Genomic DNA, 19,861 nt, shown 5'->3' with positions numbered 1-19,861 from the left:
TAACGCTGTTTGGATGAAGTGGAACTACACAATGAAGCTGCTGTACAGTATATGGTGACTAAAGTCGTTTGCTTTTGGACAGTGTGGACAGGTATGCGAAGAAGAGCATGTTTGCAAGTGTTTCATTTACCTGGTCACTAGTATGGTAGAATTTGATGAAAACAACATCAGTATTGAGGAAAAATGAGTAACAAAAGGTTATTGTGGTACGTAAGTAGTTTCAATTTAATTATTGATTCGGTAGCACATGACTTACAATATTTCTATTATCTATTGTTAATAGATTTAAATAATAGCACGATACCATATATAGCACGATTCGATAGCAGCCAGAGAGTAGCCCGATGAGAGTAGTCGGATAGGAGTCCGTTAGCAGACCGATAACAACCCGATAAGAGCAGTCTCAGGATTTTGGATAATAATTCATTTTCCAAAGTTTTCAAAATATCTGGCAAGATTCTTCTTTTTTTGTGGTAGATCGGCCAGGCCATATCGACTTATTTTACAACGTAGCTGGAAAGTCAGTCCTAGCTACGGGGGAACGGTGAGGATGGTATTTTGTCTCGGTTGTATCGTGTAGACATCGGCGCCTCTAAAAATGCCCGCGCAATGCATTTTGTTTCATTTGCTGTTTATTTGTTTTGTCGTCCTTTTCCGTCCCATCTGCAATACGGTTCATTCAAAAATGTGAACGACAACCGCTGGATGTGGTTTTAAATTAAAGCGTGGTACATTTTGCGATAGACTTGAAACACTACATCATCCTAAATGGCTTCGTGCTGTTCGTACTGTGGTTGACTGTGGTATAGTTTTGCCGTCTGGCGGGAAATGAACGTGCGAATGTAACGGAAACAGGGACGGAAGGGAAAACGTAAAATTCATATCATTAAGCTAGAAAATATGGCGTTTAGCTGACAGCGGAACTGGAAATATCAGAGCGGAACCACTTAAAAGGAAATGAAAGAATTTTTTCTGATGCGATCTCGTGACGCTGATGGAGGTGCTCGGTACTTAATAACGTGCTCTAGAACGACGTTTATAAATCCTTTATTCGCAATTGTTTTTTTTTTCGTGTGATTTGTAATTATTTTTTATTAGTTGGATTTCGTTTATAAGGCGTTTTGTTTTATGAGAATTGACTTTTAGTTGCGCAATGCAATATTAGCATTCTTTTTCCGTAAATTAATGTTTTTTTTAATGGACTGGATGATAACATAAATTGGTAGACCATTAACATTTTTGATTTTTGTTGCCGTGAATATGTATTAATTTAAATCTGAAACTTTTACGACAAAAATCAACATTGCTTTAGTGACAGTAAAGTCGAGTTACAAAATTAGTTGCCAGCCGTGTTTAGATTGTTTGGTGGGCAAATTAGATGCATCTAAACTTTTCGTGCGGTTTCGGTGTTGTAAATGTGTTCCGAAACAAATGTAATTCAGTTCGCACGCCGAATGTTCGGAATGTGTTTCGGAGCGAGTTTGAAATGAACTTAGTTTAATGTTTTACATTTGGTTCGTTGTGTTGAGGTTTTTGTTTTTTGTTTGTCATGAATTTTGAAACTGGAATTGCCAAATTTGCTAACAGTTGCGCGTAAAGGAAACGTAAATTATGGATGATTGTGGTTTCGTAATGTGCCGTACTTTGCACGTGTACGGTCTTTTGAGCTTGAGCTAAAAGCCCCGGCTGCAGCATGATTTTACCCATACGGTTAACATACACCGGTGGAACCGTTTGTGAAATCAAATTTTCATAACCATTTTGGGAGGGATTTGTTGGATGTGTGTGGAAGGTGTGGTTTTTTTTTTTTGCTCTGACATCCAACGCTCCTGTGAGAAATCGGCGACAGAAATCAAATCACTGCCAATGATGATGCTCCATTCAACCGCTAACAACTAGCAAAACCAACAAACTCGTGCCAGATCCAGATTCGTTACAGGGCGGACTGAAAAGACGTTTACGCCCCGGGTGTGAGCCTCGAGAGATTTTTGTCCCGCGTGTCGTGCGCTTTCGCACTGCTGCCAACATGAGCAAAGCTACCCGTTGCCGACGTGCCGGAGGACACCGAAAAAAAATCCTTTTATGCAAATTGAATTTTCGACGGCATGGAATGGAATGTTGTGGATGTGTTTGGTTTCGTTTACACATACGCAACTGGATGGTGCAATGTAATATTGAATTTTGGTTTTGTTTCCTTTTTTCCGTGTACCGCTGCAGATCGACAAACCTTCCTATTGAATGTGGTCGATACATGAGATCTTAGCAGCTGCGATCCATTTGGACCTAATCGAGAAACATAGAACAAATGTGCAGACATGTTTGATATGGTGACACCTGTCGCGGTACGTGACTTGGTCCCGATAATGCTTGCTGTTCACGAAATGAATGCGTTAGCTTGGTATTACATTGTCTTTATTGAGGTATTGTTTCACCGTGCTAGACATAAAATTAGCTAGTTCATATCTTTATGTTTTACAGAATCATCCACTGCACTTGTTCGAACCGCTCTTCTTTAACAGCATTTGCGTTTAAATTGATTCAAAATCATTACTTTAACATTTTACCGTAAAATAGAAACACAAGTCTGGGTTTGCACATTAACTTACTCGTTTTATTCTGTACCTCTGGCTCTAATGTTTGAAGTTTCCCTCTAATCCTTCTAACGAGTTTTAAAATCGCTTACCTGTAACGGGTCCAATCGTTTCCGCATTACTGACATCTACGCATCTGCAAACGATTGGGTACAATTTCACGCCTCAAACACGATCCGCATCTTCAAACCCTCTTGGGCAATAGACTGGGACAAAATTGAGGGAATCCTTTCTTCTACACTGGTACCGCTGGCAAACTTGTAACGAAGCTGATTAGAAGCCCCGAACAATGTGGGTGTGTGCGTGCGCTGGAGGAAGCAAGAGTGAAGTAAAGCAAGGTACGGAAGGATCGTTGTTTTACTTTGTCCACAAAATTTCTCCAAAGACCCCGAGGATGTCAATACGTTTTTATGCTTCCAAAATGCCCGCGAACATGATGTTGGACGAGAATTAAGCTTAGCGCTAGTATGTACTTTCGTTTCTTTCGCACCTGTTTCATCGCGCCCGTTTCTTCCTACGCTCGCTTGATTAAACCGCTTGCAGTTTCCGGAACAACTGTATGCGGAGAGAAAGCGAGAGGAAAAAAATCGCCCAGTCAACGGCACTTAATGCGATCGGTTGCTTGTTATACGCTTAGGAAATGGATTTTCTCCCGGGCCATGTGTTGAACGATGGGACAGCAGGGGATGAATCATGGAGCTGGCGGTTAAATTGGATTTAGTCGAAAATCTGTAATTAATGAGATTGTCTCGAATGTATGTTTTGCTTCGTTTTTCTTTATTGCTGAGTAAGATGGTAAGGATGGAAGAACATTGTTTTCGAAGTATGATTTATAAATGGTGCTCAAACATCTCAAATAGTTTTCTTGGAAATTTGTGTTCTTGATTATTTTTCAAAAGTAGCAGTACATGATATTTAAATTTTAATTATGTTAAATTTACTTACGCAAAAAATGGCATAATCGGCTAATTTCGTACGTTGGCTAGTTTTTTTAGTTATTTAGTTTTTTATACAAGTGTTTATTGAAACACAAACTTACAGACTGGTTTACAAATTGCATGGGAAATATGAAGGGATGACGTACAGAGATTACTTTAATTATTTCTTCTAGTCTCTAAACGACGAATTTAAGCATGATGAATTCGAATAAATTTGAGCGTCGTGTCTAATGCAAATAACATCTACCAATCAATTTCCACTGATCGCTGGGATTATAGATTAGTGTATCATATATACGCCATATGTCATATAAAAGGTTTCTCCATGTACAGGTCGTAGAGTTAGAGGATTGTGTGCTTACACACGATCTACTCTCGTACGTGTTTGACAATTGTCGAGATTTGCATGTACTACGAGATCATTCTTGAAGTTAAAGAAGAAATGTTAACTATATAAATTGTTTACCGAAAGTTACAGCTTACCAGAAATGGCTTTTATTTTATTAAAAGGTCAACGTATTTGTTTTCGCTGTTTTGCGCTTTCTTTGTACGTTTAAAGGAAGCTCCAGAATAAAGATCATGGTCACAGTATCTGAAGGTGTATCTCTGGACATGGAGCTCATGCGCATCGTCAATTTAGTACAGCTGTAGTTCTTTCGCCCGGTCGCTTCAATGATGGTGTGTTTAAAATTTCACTCTCCTGGGGAAACACCATGGAAGTACCGAAATGAATGGAGCTCACGAACAATAAGTTCACTACCGTTTCAGGTCAGCTGGTTGTGGAATACGCTCAACCAAACACGATTTTTTTTCTGCTTGGGTTCAGGTCGTTAAAAATTCGAAAGAGCATAAAACCGTTGTGTGTAATCCCTTGTGCCGATGGCATCGCACTATTTTTTAATTTGCTTTGACAAGTTTGTCAATCACCATCTCTCACTTCGCATATGCTTTATCCGTTCTGTGCAATGGATGGAGTGGTCGTCATGGTTAAGCTCTGCACTACACATCCTCCGTCAGGGAGGTAGGTTCCCGTCGTGGTTTTGTCACATCGTGTCAAGGGTGAATAGATGCTGCTGGCTTGGTTTGCTTTAACGGATGAAAAGGTAAACTTATTTGTGATGGTTGGCAAGGGTACGCCGGCAGGTTTTCGTCGGGTATCCGACGGGCCGGTTCCAATTTATGGTTCATTGAGCTACTACAATTCGGTACCCTGTAGGTGTCGAGGTGACATTATGAATGAGGAATCTACTGTCCCTTTTTGTGTGTTTCGGTCGAATGGAGGCATTTATTGAGGTTGACCCTTTTTGTCACGCCTTGGAGAAATAACGATTTTTGAAAAAAAAAGAATTTGCTTTCAAATGAAGTTGATCATAGTTCTTTCTGCTTTTGAGTTATAGACAGATTTGACGGGCTGTAATAAATATTGATTAGGATAAGGTGTATTTTAACACGTTTTTATTTTAAGATTCTGTTTACTGTTGGTTCTCGATGGTTAATGTAACAAAGTCTTTGCTAACCTTTTCACAAATAGCAAACATATTTCCGTTAGCTTTAGCATATCAACTAAATAAGCAGCTGGCAGTAAAGAGGAAACAACAGCAACTTTCTTGCAATAAATCATTTGTCATGATTTGTTCCCAACTTTTCTTGAATCATCTTTGCGATTTTAATCGGGCAACTAAGTATCTCTTTCAGTTTTATGCGTTTTCTGCTGACTCCAGCGATTCCGGGTACGGAACGATTCTCCTCGAGGCAAACACGCAACCAACGGGTGAGCACCGGTCTACCAAAAGTTAATTCTAGCACTAGCCGCAGTGACATCATTCATCAAGCTAAATCGAATAGAACTGCTTTTATTGATTTCACTAGCGATCTGGGCCGTTCTTTGGTACTATTTTAAGTGAGCTTGCTTCCTTTTCCGTTAAATGTGCCTGTGCGTATAGATGCGAACATGCGCTGAAACGCAAGAAACAGTAAAGAGTGTATAAAAATAGAGCCATCGGGAATCAGCACTGAAGATGGACATGAGTGTAGCCGGAGCACGATGGGATAATTACATTTCCTTCATCAAAAGTAGAATGCTACGATGTGTTTATAGATTGGTTCATAACAACCACGCCGTAAAAAATGGAGAAAAAAAAGTTCTATTGATGGTTAAAGAAGCTTTAATGTCAGGCTTATGCTGGATGTATAGGTACAATTAGTAAGTTAAGTAATAATAACATCACCTTTCTTAGTTTTGATAATAATACGTTTATGCTCTTGGAATGGAGACGGTCTGGGCTTCACACGACAGGGACCGAACCAAAATCCCATCGGGACGAATCCTCCTTATGCAGGACTTACTATCCAGCTATGGGTAAAAATAAAGAAAGCCAGGAGATGACCTCTTCAAGTTGTTGTTGTTGTTGCCGATAAAGAAGACGTTCTTGTTGATGTATGTATTTCGCAGCAATGCTTCCTCTGTTAAAGGCTTTTGTTTGCGGCATACTTCACCTTTATTCCGAGGTAATTTTCTTAGTTTCCAACAATTACGCAAGCTGGTAGCAATTGCATCATGATTCGCGGAACAATTATTTACTGAATGAATAGTAAAGCATCAACGTACATGACGAATCAACGATCATGAGAATAGATAAAGTAATTTCGTAACCAATCTTTACGAGACAAAATTCCATCAATTCGTGTAAGAAAGTTTACAACTTGCTCAGTTTCAACGCCTTCCACCAAAAAGCCACTTTTATATTCTGCAACGATAAATTGAGCAGGAATTCAATCGCATCCCCTTCCATGGCCCGCCGGCGTGTGACAAGAGGTCAGATAAATGTCAACGATAATTGGAAATGAAATTTTCAATAAACGGCAAGAAGCTGGTTCACGCCAACGCGCGCTTATTATGCTGTACTCGTACCATAATTTGACGTTGTAGTGAATGCAAAATGGAAATGGAAGCTGTGTGCCAAACGGGCGATAAGGGTATCGCACTTGCCTGGTCGCCGCGATGCTGTGCCGTCGTGTTTGGCCGGGAAAGATCCATTCAGCGATTCCTTTTTTGATGGAGGGTGCAGATAATATAAAAAGTTTTTGAATGTCAGTAAGGAGGATAAAGAGTTTTGAACAATCTTAGGTGATGGGAATTGGCCTTTCAATGTACGTGTTTAGGAGCCAATAAAAGAATATTAGGATACTGCGTATACTGCACTACATTTTCCTTTGATGGAGTATATATGGTGTACTGAATATAAGCTCCATCAACGATAAAACTACATTGTTGCAACAATCATCGGTTTTGTTCAATTCAAATTCCCCACTCATAATGGCTTCCATGGAAGTAATAAACATTCTGATCATCATCTGAAAATCCTCTGTAAGATATTGTTCAATACCTTACTATTGTTCGATCCGTCGATCGCATCTAGAAATCTATCACCCAACACATATATTGACGAGCATTGAATGCTCAATCATATGCGGTCGGACCGCTTGCCATTACGCCTCATCGGACAAGGATGCTACACATCGGACGCATCGGAGCAACGCATAATATCCACCGTAATGTGCTTACTGTACCGAAGAATTCCTTCGTGCGATGCTGTAATAGAAATTCACCTGACGAAGAAGATTTACTAACCTGACACTAAAGCAGTACAGAGCGTAGCCGGCGAAGTGGCGAAGCGAACAAAAGGAGAGAAAAGACATGCGGTGGAATATATTTATAATCGGATCACGCGTTACAATCTCCCGGCACTCCTTACATTGAGGGTTTTCACTCTTCGTTCATCGTACCATTTTGCTGCGTTGCGGTACGAAAGTGCAGATCACATGACGAAGCAAGATGAGCAACTGATTTGTTGCGCGCAAATGGTGGCGTGTGGAACCAACGGTCAGAGGAAATGTTTGATGCTTGATTTTGGGACGAAACAATGGAGCTGTGTGCATAAACCAACCAGTTATTTGCGAGTAAGTTGCCATTGGATGGATGGCACTTTTATGCATTGCGGAAAACTTGAATGTGTTATTAAAGGCAGTAATGAAAGTTGTTTCTTTTTGACTGCTATCACAACACAAATGATTAAATCATTCTCTTATTTATTATAACAATATTGTGTATTAGAAGCTAGGTATATTTTCCATAAATATCCGTTTTACTAGATACTTCCATCTTCAATTCATCTTCAATCTGCGGATGGCTCTTTAACACGTCGAAAAACCAATGTTCCGTCGCCATTCGAAATATGGAAACAGATTCTTAACTCTGGTTGAAAAGTGAACAGTATCTACAATGCGTAATACATATAATTATTTTATTAAAAATTTCAATTTTCTGTCCCACTTTAATTCCCTGAATTCCCTGAAAGTCCCTGAATTAAAAAAATACAAACATTTCTATGCAATTTTACACAATTATTTGTCTCCGTGTAGAGGTTACGTTTTAATATCTCTTAATGAGCACGAATAACTATGAGGAACGAACTATGAGGAATGTGGATAATTCAACAGAACTGCATTTCAGAATTTAATTAACTTTTACCAGGGACTCATCCTATATGGACGAAACCTAAGTGCCTTATTTGAAGTACGGACATTCAAGTGTACTGTTGTAAGCTCAGCACTCGAGCGTTCCGCTTCAATATCGTATTTCATCGGCAGCCGTTCGATTTCAAAAATCGTTAGTGAGGATGTGAAACGTGATTCTGATGCAATTTAACCACTTGGGAAGCAATTTTATTTGTCAAAAGATTACTACTGCATGTGATATGTATGTGTGTGTGACGGTGGTGGTTTTTTTGGTGCTGTGTTGAAATGATGAATCGATACTAAATTTGTGAAAAAATCAACATTAAAGCAGACAGCATACAGGCAGTGGTGAGCAGTAACTGATACCATTTCTTGGATACTTTAAACACAAGTTAATGGTATAATCATTTAAAACATAGCTCGTGATTAGTCGTACGACTTTTCAATCGCGCATTAAAGTGCCCAACTTCAACTAGTGTTTCTGTCAGACGACAGCCATATGATGATCCTTATGTCGCGGGTATCGCGCTTTGTAAAAGTGGGATTCCACTTTTATTGGGATATAAAAGACAAGGTTGTTTGATAATCTGCTCCAAGCAAAATGCATACGTTAAATTAGAATAGAAGGAGATTATCCACTGGTTTAATAACGTGGTTAGAGCTTTTGATTATTACTATCGAAGTTTAACGTATAATGGCGTATAATTAACCATTTTATGGACATAAAATCATGAACCAAATATTTTTTTGATAAGTCTGTTACTTTTACTGAGATGCAATTATCTTTTTATCCCATAACGGTCTATGATACTGTTGCGATAAAGGTCCCTAAATACTGGCATAAATGTTGCTAAAAATAAGACAATATGCCCAGATAACAAATAGTTGCAAACATACAAACACAACTTCTTACATCCTAAGAACGAGTTGACAAATCGTGGCAAATGAAGTGTAAATTGCCATTCTCACCCTTTTTTATATCAAATTTGATGTCCTCTGGCAGTAGAGATCGAGCATGAAAAAGAATCCTAAGAGAGATAAGAAATGGTTATCACTCGATCTTTAAACTTACCTGACCTTTTTGCTGTGGCCATATATTTTGTTATATTTTGGGAGCTCTAGGTGATGCGTTGTAACTTCTTGGCGACGAAGAATACATTATTAGTATTTTTTTCGTTTTGCTTGCCTTTGAGGAGAAATGATGTTTCAACGTGTTGAGCATAAAAAGTTAATTATTTGTTTTAAAATATAAAGTAGATATCAGAAAATAATGTTTGACTTGTTATTATGATACATTAAAATTATACGCCTTATCGTCTTACAGAGATATTTTGGTGTTGTAAGCTTTGATTTTATCAATAAACATCTCTTACACATAGATAACAGAATTAAGTTCGTAGAAATCAGTATTAAATTCTTAAAAATGGTTCGTAAATACTTAAGGACCTTTAGCAAACGTTTTAAATTTTCCGGGAGATAATTAACATGCAGAGAAAGTACATTAATGTTTACTCCTAAAAAACGGTTGCCACTCACGAAAGACAGAGCAACAAATTAACGTGTAATTATTTCATTCCCCAAGTCCTTCGACTATTTTAGCAGCCTTGTCTGTTTAATTAATGGCAATATGCTCAATGTCACTTGACGAAGTCGTCCTTCAACAACAGGGCAAATGGATTGCTTTTAACACAGCACTCATCGAGTCAATTATCAGTAAATGTGTGTCTGAAATGAGTGATTTGAATGAGATCAGTTTAACACCGAATGTCGACATACTAAACATGACATTTGCGTTCGTTTTCCCTTGTATGCGTATGTGGTTATAATGTTCCTTCACAGATTTTCTCTGTCGAGAAGCAATAAAAGGGTAATGTGTTGCCGGTGCCGTTCGAGTTCCAATTCCAAACATCGATGCCGGCTAATTGCCGTTGAGTGCACGGTACACAATCTCGTTAATACTTCTCCGAAAGGCTCTCCCTTTGGTGCAAGTGCATCGGTATCGGTTGATTTAAGCTTCTTATGCAGTTTGAAGTGCTGTAGACATCGAGAAAAAAAGGTTCAAAAGCATCATTGCCATCAGGAGAGTAGAATTACCATTGTACCAGTCGTTTTCTATTCGTACAAATGGTTGGTTTTATTTAACATTTCCTTTTTATTTCCTTTTTCACATCGGCTTTCTGCTTCGCTTAACACTGCCAGGTCGATAAATATGGCCCGCGATACAGATGGTCAAGAGCCACTTAGAGGAGCGAAAAAGATTAAAAGTACCAGTGATTATGAAAGCTATGACTATTTAATAAAGTTTGTCCGACAAAGGTGCTTGAATGTTTTCTGCATGTAAATTTTTGAAATTTGAAGATTCTAAGAGCGTTTAAGTATATAAGAATATCAACAAATTTATTCATTTACACATTACACTGAACTGCAATTTACATTAAATAATATTAGGGATTTGAAGAATACACAAATTGCTTATATTTGCAATATCTCACAATCCACTGTCGGTGATTTACGCAAATTGAACCAATTGTTCCAGCGTGTCGAGTTTGCATCCGAATAAATCGGTCACAATTATTGGTTGATCTGTTTCGAGTCAAAGGGAAACCGTTTCAGGCGATAGTCTCTGCTTTCTGTACTCTATGCTACCTTCGGTGGGATCTATCGCCCATGAATAACGTGTGGGCACGAATAACGATAATGATAGCAAATTGTCTGTTCAGCTGTATTCAACTTTACGTGATTCTGTGCTCGTAGCAAATATTCCCTGTTGTGGATGCTCACTGGAGGAAATGTATGTTTGAAGTAGGTTACTGTGCAATCATTGATGTAGATGAAACAGTAGAACTACAGCCTTAGCATGAAGAGCAATGATCAATACAGGGTTAGGATTGTGGAGAATAATACAAGAGAAAAAAAAACTGCGCTAAAGCGTCGTATGCTGTGCTGAATAGTGAGAACTTATAGACATGATATTAACCCATGTATTTTATGACAATGTACATAAATCAAACTATTTATAAAAAGTTGTTGCATCAATCCTGTACATTACATTTCATTGAAACCGACATAACCTTATCTCAATGAGTTTATTTGTTAAGGTGTCTCGCATAGCAGGAAAAAGAAAGCCCTTATCTGTCATCGCTCTCAACAGGTTACGGTCACTTTTTGCACCATCATCAAACATTCGGGCCAGAAATTTGGCTCGCGTTTTTTTGTCGACACTTCCGAAGCAATATCAATTTCCTGCACGTTCGCTCGTTTCGCCGGCTGGTGTTGAATTCCTCCTCGCACAAAAGGAAAGAGAGCAACCAATACAGATTCGGCGCACTTGTTGTAGTACACTTGTCTCGACCCTTCTGCTTTGGTCAAAACTGCAAGAGATGCTATCATAGATATTGAGACAGCTCGGTATTACGAAAGCACAAACGAGGCATAAAATTATAAATTCCTCGGTAAATATTTGAATTCAATTACCAGCATCGTAGGCTTAAATTGTTTGTGCTACTGTTGCGTCCAAGAAGCGTAGACCGCCCGAAAAGACGTCCACCGTCAGATGGAATGTGATGGAAAATATTTGTCTGACCATTACGTTACATCTTGGAGAATGGAATAAATCGTCTCAGTGTACGTTGTCAGCTTCGTGGAGACAAATTCACGCAGGAGACAGTTTGATATTTATTTTCTTAAGTAGATAGTAAATTTTCGAACTGTAGGAAGTGGAAATGGAATGGAAAGAAATGATGTCATTACCCACTATTGTTTCTATATTTCACGATTTTCCCAATAAATAGACGACTGGGAAGCGGACTTTACAACACTAATTATATTTCAAATTGGATACAATTGTGTAGTAAGAACTTTGTTCCTTGCTTGCTAGACTGCTAATGAAGCGCAAGCGTTCGTTTTGGGGATGGTATTTGAATTCATGTAGTCGTAATTTATATTGAGGGAACTTTGTCTTGCACTTGTGCTCGGTGCAAAACATCAACAAAAATCGCTAGTTTTGTGCAGAAACTTTTTTATTTGATTACATTGTGCGTTTTGTGCCATTCAGGGCAATACAGCAATTAAAACACAAGGATTGAGTTGACTGTCTGTGGTGCTATGGGTAAGAAGAGCAATAGAATTTCTTCTAGTTGCGAAACTGTAACATAAACGTCAGCATTGAGTAACTCTTCTGCATTAGCTCGGCAAAGCTGTTCATCGAAATTTCACCGTGTGCACCGTAACTGAACCTTAACGATTGCTGTGTTTGGAGAATCATTAGCAGAACCGTGCGTCGAACGCTCTGGTACTCCTTTCTGTATCTGACGGAAAATTGCAACAGTCTTGGCCAATCGAAATTATACAAGTTGGTTCCAATCAGTCGATTCTGTCATTAGTGGAACGGCAACATAATGTAAGAAATTTGCATTCCAATACATTCCTCAGTGTACGTTATTCAGATGCTTACCAAATCATTCAAATCCTCCACTCCACGGCATAGCAGTAAGGATTCCAGGATGAGAAACGAGGCAAATAGTATGTACGCCATACTGTAGCCGGTGAAACCTTCGAAAGAAACCACGAAAAATGAGTCCGCTATCAGCCCGAAGGTGCTGTAGTACTGCAGAAATGCAAACGGTGCTACAATCGATCGGAATAGTCGAAGATTTCTGTAAAGATGTTTGGATATCGTTAGCGTTTCGGTAGACAAAACATGTCAAACTATCCACTTTACTCGAGCAGTTCCACGTGGCGTTTGATGCGTGTGGTTAGCGTAGCTTGAAGATTGTTCCAGTAATTCTGCTCATCTTGATCCTCCATTGTGAATGCATGCTCCCGATCCACTAGCAGTATATCTTCCAACTGCAGAAACGATCTTGCCAACAGTTCCATTTCAAGCCGAAAGCCCGCTAACAACATGTAAAACACAATGAACGAGAGCACATAGATGATGCCCCAGCAGGCCGTTACCGTGCCGTAGATGACCTGTACGACAGGCCCACCCAAAACGTGCCCATTGTACTGTAGCATAAATTCTGGACGTGTCAACAGTAACCGAGCCAGAAAGCACACCGACTCCACGGTGATTGCCGTGATGAGCAACACCAGAAAGCGATTGTTGTGGCGATAGAGCTTGGAGCGTTGATTCCATGCCCATTGATCCTCGTTGAGATACGTACGATCGTTAAGAAATGCTTGTAACTTACGTATCGTTGGGTAGTTGAGTTCGACAAGAATTAGACGAAGTAACGCGCCACTGCAAAGTCCCAGGGCTCCGAGAACGTTCGCTGAAGCGGTGGTATATTCCCAGTTATTGAACAACCAGCATGCTTTGTAGCAGTAGGATAGATATGAGAGCAGATATAACGTTCGATACACTGTCCAGAGAAGCTTTTTTGCGGTCCAACGAGACTCCTGACTATGGTAGTGAAGGGCAAACAGAGTCCCGAAGGTATTTACCAAGTTGAAATAGTCAACCGAATCGGTGAAGGTAAAGAATTTATCCCAGTACTTGCGTACCAGTGGTCTTCCAAGAATGCGATAAGGCACCATGACCACACGTTGCTGCTTGTAAACTTCGGCGTAAATGGCGAAAGCTTTGTTATATATAGCAAACACGGCATTATAGCAGGGCAATAAATTATTTAAAAAGTTCTTAGTTACACAGCAACAGTTGTTTTTGACAGCGTTTTCCTGCCCGTGCGATCAAAGAGTTAGGATCAAAGCGACTTCAATCTACAATTAATTGGTTCAGAGAAAAGAAAGACATTCACAACGCGGGAAAGTATATGTCATTCTTGGTTTGGTGCGTGTTTGCGTAAATCGTAACCATGGTAGTTGCGCTTGTTTAAAACTTCTTCTTTTATTCTATCCTTAGCGATTTTTTTTTATGATTTACGGTTGATTTTGAAAATACCAGGAAAAGTTGTTACATTACAATAAAAAATATGAGCTAGTCGTAGTATATTCACAGTGCAATGTGTTTCACAGCTGCCCAATGCATTTGATCTTCAACGAACTTCCACACTGCTGATGATTGACAGTCGGTGAAGAACTGACGCCATGCAGCTGCTGTACGCCATCATTCATCTTTCGCTGTAACACTGTGATGGGATCGAGTGCACTGTAGGCAGTGCGTTTGATGTTTTGGACATAATCGGACATAATTTTGGATTGAATCGGTGAACTGACGCCATGCAGCTGCTGTACGCCATCATTCATCTTTCGCTGTAACACTGTGATGGGATCGAGTGCACTGTAGGCAGTGCGTTTGATGTTTTGGACATGTAGCGCTATTGCATAAAGGATAAATGCACGAATGGAAGTAAAAGACATAAAAAAAACATCTCCTAGTTGGACAACGAGCGTGTTCATAAAACCTTTTCAGCATAGGCAAATCTGGATACGATTGACAGCATGCCGTTGATGAATAAAATGGACCCATAACGTTAGATCCCTGCGGTGTCGCAACACATGTGTTGGATTTTATGATGCTAAAGTTTGTGTTTTCGTTTACATAATGCTACGACCCGTGTGGAGCAAATGAGACCCAAGGGTATTGGAACTTTTGTAATGATATGCCATGCTTTTGTTGGGAGAAAATGAAATTTGCTTTTTTTTGTCATGCATGACGTTAAATTGATAAATTGACGTTCACAGTTTGCAAACTGCTTCTATAACAACTAGGAACAAATCTAAGATCAAACAATCTCGTAAAACTTACGAGATTAAATATGTCAAACTACCTATTTGATATGAGTTTTGATCATTAATCTTTGCCCTGTAACCTTTCTCATGCCTAAATGTTGCGTCAAAAGAGGAGAAACATGTTTTCTTCTTGGCTGTCAAATCTGATTGAGTAAGTGATTTTTAGAAATCTCGCATCGTTCGTAACTACGGCAGGTTGACTTCCGAAAAAAACGGAATAAAAACTTTTGACAATCATGTGGAAAACAACATTACACTTGTGAAAATCGTGGAAACGGTTAGGCGTGAAGTTGACTTCATCTGCTACATCAAATTTGGCGTGAATTGTGGCCTATAAGTTTATTTCGCACCGGCTGCTTGTCATTGTCACTTTGCTTTGAAGGTTGGAAGTAGTGTTGGGCGAGTCGGAGTCATTCATAAGCGACGCAAGTAGGTTCGAGCCGATCCGTTCGGTAGGTGTACGCTGGCATAAGCGACTCCGATCCGTGAGAGCAACGATTTCGGTTCGATGTCGGGTCGAAGTAGGTTCAGTAGGTCCAGAAGTTTCATCGATTGCGGTAGGTGCGCGCTGCCATAAAAGGGTTTTAGGTGCAAATTTAGATAGCAAAAAATGATCACATATTGATGAAATATTCACTGTTCATGGTTTTGACAAGCCACATAAACGCGCTTTGCGGATTTTTCGTTATGAATAGATACCCACAACACTTTTTGGTTGTATAAGTAAGGTCAACAATGTACCCATAATAGACCATTTTAGTGATTCCGTTCGCGAAACGTGCTGTTTTGTCCTGGATCCATAGGCAGAAGTAGGTTTTCATTCAAAATCGATTTGCTCAAAACAGATTCTTATTTCACTTACAGTAGTTATTAGGTGGTCTAAAGCACAAATAGAATTGTCTGCAGTTTTTTTTATGGAGAAGTTCTCGAAATTTTCCCTGAGTTTGATTGTAACTGTGTTTAATTGTAGGGGAGTTTCATGTTAACTGTGGCGTTGTTACAGACACCATGTAGCAGTATATCCTGCTAGTCAAACATGCAAATTTTCTTACAATGGTGTGTTGGACTTTGTAATAACCTTCAGTTATTTTATCGCAGTTCTCGACACGTAACTTGAATTTTTAACCTTTTGTCGGGAAAAGAATCGTATGACCCACCACTAGTTGCAAGGTGTTATGTTTTTCTCCTGAGAGTTGTTCTGTTTCCATTCGTGTCTGGAAGTATTTCTCGCGAGTGGAAATGTTCCACGTGCCACACGTTTTCCGTAGTGTTGGATGGTGGTGTAAGGTGCAAAATATGGTTCGAAAATAAACCACAAGAAAGAAACCTTGACGGGCAGCAGCATTTTTTTTTCTTTGGCTGTTGAAGATGTGATGTTTTAGATTGCTCTACGTCAAATCCCTACCGTTCAAGGTGTTAGGCATGCTGATTGAATAAACATACCCCTCGTTCGTGCACAACGGGAATAGAATTTCATGTCAATTCGATTTACTGTTCGAACCATGTATGTAGCTTTCCTTTGCTATACGCAACAACATCCCAGTTATAGTTTAACTTTTCACTGACGAAAAAAAAAAAACCTAAGCCCAGCCCTCTCATCACTCGTAATGTATAAGCTGTTCGCAAACCACAAACCGCTTCAAATTTGTTTCCGGAAGCTGCCGGTGGTTTCTCCAAGCAGTCAGAATTCGCAACGTTCGCATGCTTTTGCAACCAGTTGTGTCGGCAAAATTGTTGAATTAATATGCAACCGTTGCCTGCAATTGATTTCGTTTTTTTTTGCTTACGTTCTAAAAGAAAGTTGTAGTTTCCGATATGAATTATTAATCAGCAACACATGCTATCGGAGCACAACACACCAGGAGACATGTTTTGTGAACCGCAAAAGTAATTTTAAACTCATGTACTGCTCAACGACAGCTGCGTTTGTGGTGCAAAATCTGTGTTATTCTGAACTTGTGCTGGCTAAAAACTATTTGGGTTATGGTAAAATGTTGTGGACGGTTTTAACGTATGCATCGTAAAATGTGTTGCAAGTTTACGGCTAGTTGTTTAGCCAGGAGCCAGGAGGAGGATTTTTTTTCAAGTTATCCACACAACACAGCTGGCGCCACATATGAGTCTGCATTTCATTTTTGATCAATTTTCAGTAATCGCCTCTATTGAATACCATTTGATAATACGAATACGGGTACTTCATGCCATGCCTATTGTAGGTATAAAGTTGAATTTTAAATCCAAATTGAATCCTTTATCAAATTTCTATTACCGTGATAGCTGAACCGTATGATAAAATCATCCCAAATAGCACGTTGTTGCATGAATGGGTGGATGAACATTGAATAGTAGTTTGAAAGTCGGGCAGAAAATTGATTTAAAAGCGTTCTGCGAACGTTTATTAAATTCCGCTGCTTGGAATAAATGTTTTTCATGCCCAAATTTTGATCAAAAAGAATATCATTTTTTTATGTCGTTATTTTTGATATGTTATTTTAGAAATTCGGAATTTGATTTAATTAAACGTTTTTACTAACACGTGCCGCATGCATGGGCCGATGCTATTGTGAAATACCGGGCGTCTCCATCATGCCGAGCGAGCAGTGTGACACATTGACATGGCGAATTAGTAAAAATCAAATCTAATTTTATTTCAATGCTCGTACCCTTGCAGTGACTTTTTGCTAATTTTCTTCGTGTTTTAATTCACCTAAAGGAATTTTCGTGTATGCTGCAAAGTAAAAAAAAAGTGTTTTTCAATAAGCGGCTAAACAGCTGAATAGCTAAATCTTTTTACTAAATAAATGCTGTGACATGAAACTGTTAAATTGATATTTGGTATAATTCATTTATAACAGCTAGACCATCGGTATGATTGAAAAAACAATCCTTATACAAACTACCAGGCGACTCCATTGTGCATCACTTCGAATAATATACATTTAGTACATTCATAGTACTAATCGAAATAAATAAATGTTGTTTCAAGATAAACACAATCATCAAAATAAACCATATTTTTCAGCGTACTTCACCAATGCTAAACCAATACAACTGACGGCCGGTTGCTATGGCCGTTGTTCTTCTACTAACAAGCTTTTCGTAATGTACGAAGTAATTTACCTTTTCCTATTCATTTACCCGTACCAACACGTGAGCAACGCACAAAGTTCATCCATATCATGCGTGAAAAAAAAATCTATTGACCGAGTCGACGCAAAGTGCTTTTAGTACAAGCTTTTCCGAGTTCACTCTGCGCTTATTGCCGGGATTCACTGCGTTGATGGTGAGTGCGGTGAATGTTACATTCGTTCAATTAGTTTCATTTTGTTTCGTTGTACATGTTTTAGGGGTTTTTTTTTCTTCAGGCATGTAGGTTTTATTTCTACACAACTAAGGGTGTAGCAAAAAAGTGAAAACCCAAAAAAACGCATCAACAATAGCAACAACACAAGTTAAGTTGTTGTTCGTTGCTATGGTATGTTTATGTTTGGTATATAGTTTTTTTTTTTTGTTCAACAAGTAGATCAGGTAGGAACCATAATCACAAGTGCAAGATTACATTGGTGTTTTATCTTACCTGGGCATTCAGAATTCCAATGGGTTGCTTTTTTGGCTTGCGAATAATGCGAATCTCACTTAACATCCCGCACAATATTCAGCAAAAACACTGAAAAATCATTATCATTTTAGCCATCAAATCGCGGTATTACCGGTTGGGTGGTCATAAATAATCGGCAAAAGTTCATTACGTTTGATTAATAGCCTCAATTGAGTTAATTGGCCTTTGTTAGGCGAATCGAAACTCAATCGATTAGGTTCAACCAGGTTCAAATCAAACCAACATATCGTCTCGATGCTGCTGGCAGATAGGAGAATATCATAGCACAGTTTCGCAATAAGAATTGGGTTTGGCAAAATCCCTGGAGCGGAAAATAAATGTACAATCAATCACAAACTAGCTTCCATTCATGCTAGGTTTGATGCGCAGTGGAAGTTCGTAATTGATTTAGACATTCATTGGTGTTTTGGGATTGATGCAAGCGAACATCTTTTGTTTTGACAATCGCTTTGGGAGGGTTGAATTTCCAAACTCCTTTCAAACAAGTTAACAATAGAAGTGTTAGCATTGTTTAGTTATCGCTTGAACAATTTAACCAGGGATAAACTATGACTTAGGGGTGGCTATATTCCAATATTGAAACAAGTAAAAATATAGACAGAATATTTGCTATAAAAACTTCGTCACAGATATAACAAACCATTTGTAACAATTCAATGTTCTGTTAGGCTTACATCGCAAAAAAAAACAATGTTTTCTATTCCGGTTCACCTACTTAAAAGCCGCTTTGTACACGACAACGGTGACAAGGTAATATCGTCATCCCAGCCATGCTTCTACAAATGGACAATGTGGTCATCATTTTGCAATCTAGCACAACCTACAGGCTGCAGCGTGTGGAAATTTGTGAGCAAATCTTTCCCACTGCGTTGCTCGAAGCGTCAGCCCAAGTGCTCACGAGGGAGGCTTTTGTGTGCTAAATTTTGCCTACATTCGCATGCCTCGTTTAAGCGGTACACCACTCGATATCCGCACGCTTGGCCATGGTCTGACCGTCCTTGCAGTGCAGAAACTTCCAGGCCGATGATGACTTTACATAAACTTGCGTTGTTGATACCATACCAGAGGTACGGGCTGAACCCCACACTTTGGCGACGGTTAACCATAAGATATTTCAACATCCCCGGACTTTATTCCTTACGTCTGAAGCAGTGCAGATCCTTTTAGCTCGTAAAATTCATGTTTGAGTGGCTTGCAAAATGAAGACATTCGGATAGAACCTCCCGAGCAAATCGCCGTCCTCATCGAGCGACAAATGACCAACATGAAGCGATACATGCAGAAAGGAAAGATGGAAACTATCCCCGGTTCAAGTTTTGCACAAATAGTGCCCTTTTTTCACCGGCCATTTCTTGCTACGCCTTGAGGGAAAGTGCCGCTTCTGCTTATTCATGCAGCTTTCGTTTCGGGATGGGTTTGGTTGACAAAGTATGATCCCAGCTGAAGAAAAAATCATTATCCACAATCCACACCCGGTCAATTGGACCGACCCGGGATCGAGT

The 19,861-nt window shown here is 39.3% G+C and overlaps 2 protein-coding genes across 2 annotated transcripts in view; both read right to left on the bottom strand.

The window, feature by feature from the left end:
* Positions 1 to 12,179: 12,179 nt before the first annotated feature.
* On the bottom strand, positions 12,180 to 13,585 carry LOC128709358 (uncharacterized). The gene is made up of 3 exons (XM_053804357.1): positions 12,768 to 13,585; positions 12,501 to 12,702; positions 12,180 to 12,419 (listed from the first exon to the last, which is right to left on the bottom strand). Exons 1-3 carry the CDS (start codon positions 13,583 to 13,585, stop codon positions 12,180 to 12,182), a joined length of 1,260 nt encoding a protein of 419 aa, XP_053660332.1.
* Positions 13,586 to 14,017: 432 nt separating this feature from the next.
* Positions 14,018 to 19,861, bottom strand: part of LOC128718489 (uncharacterized) — a 46,005-nt gene continuing 40,161 nt past the window's right edge. Inside the window, exon 3 of the mRNA XM_053812111.1 lies at positions 14,018 to 14,325. Within this exon, the coding sequence (XP_053668086.1) occupies positions 14,018 to 14,325 (308 nt within the window). The remainder of the gene's footprint in view (positions 14,326 to 19,861) is intronic.

This window comes from Anopheles marshallii, chromosome 2, assembly GCF_943734725.1.
Source record: "Anopheles marshallii chromosome 2, idAnoMarsDA_429_01, whole genome shotgun sequence".
In the NCBI taxonomy this organism is placed as follows: domain Eukaryota; kingdom Metazoa; phylum Arthropoda; class Insecta; order Diptera; family Culicidae; genus Anopheles; species Anopheles marshallii.
This window is presented reverse-complemented; position numbering and strand designations above follow the sequence as displayed.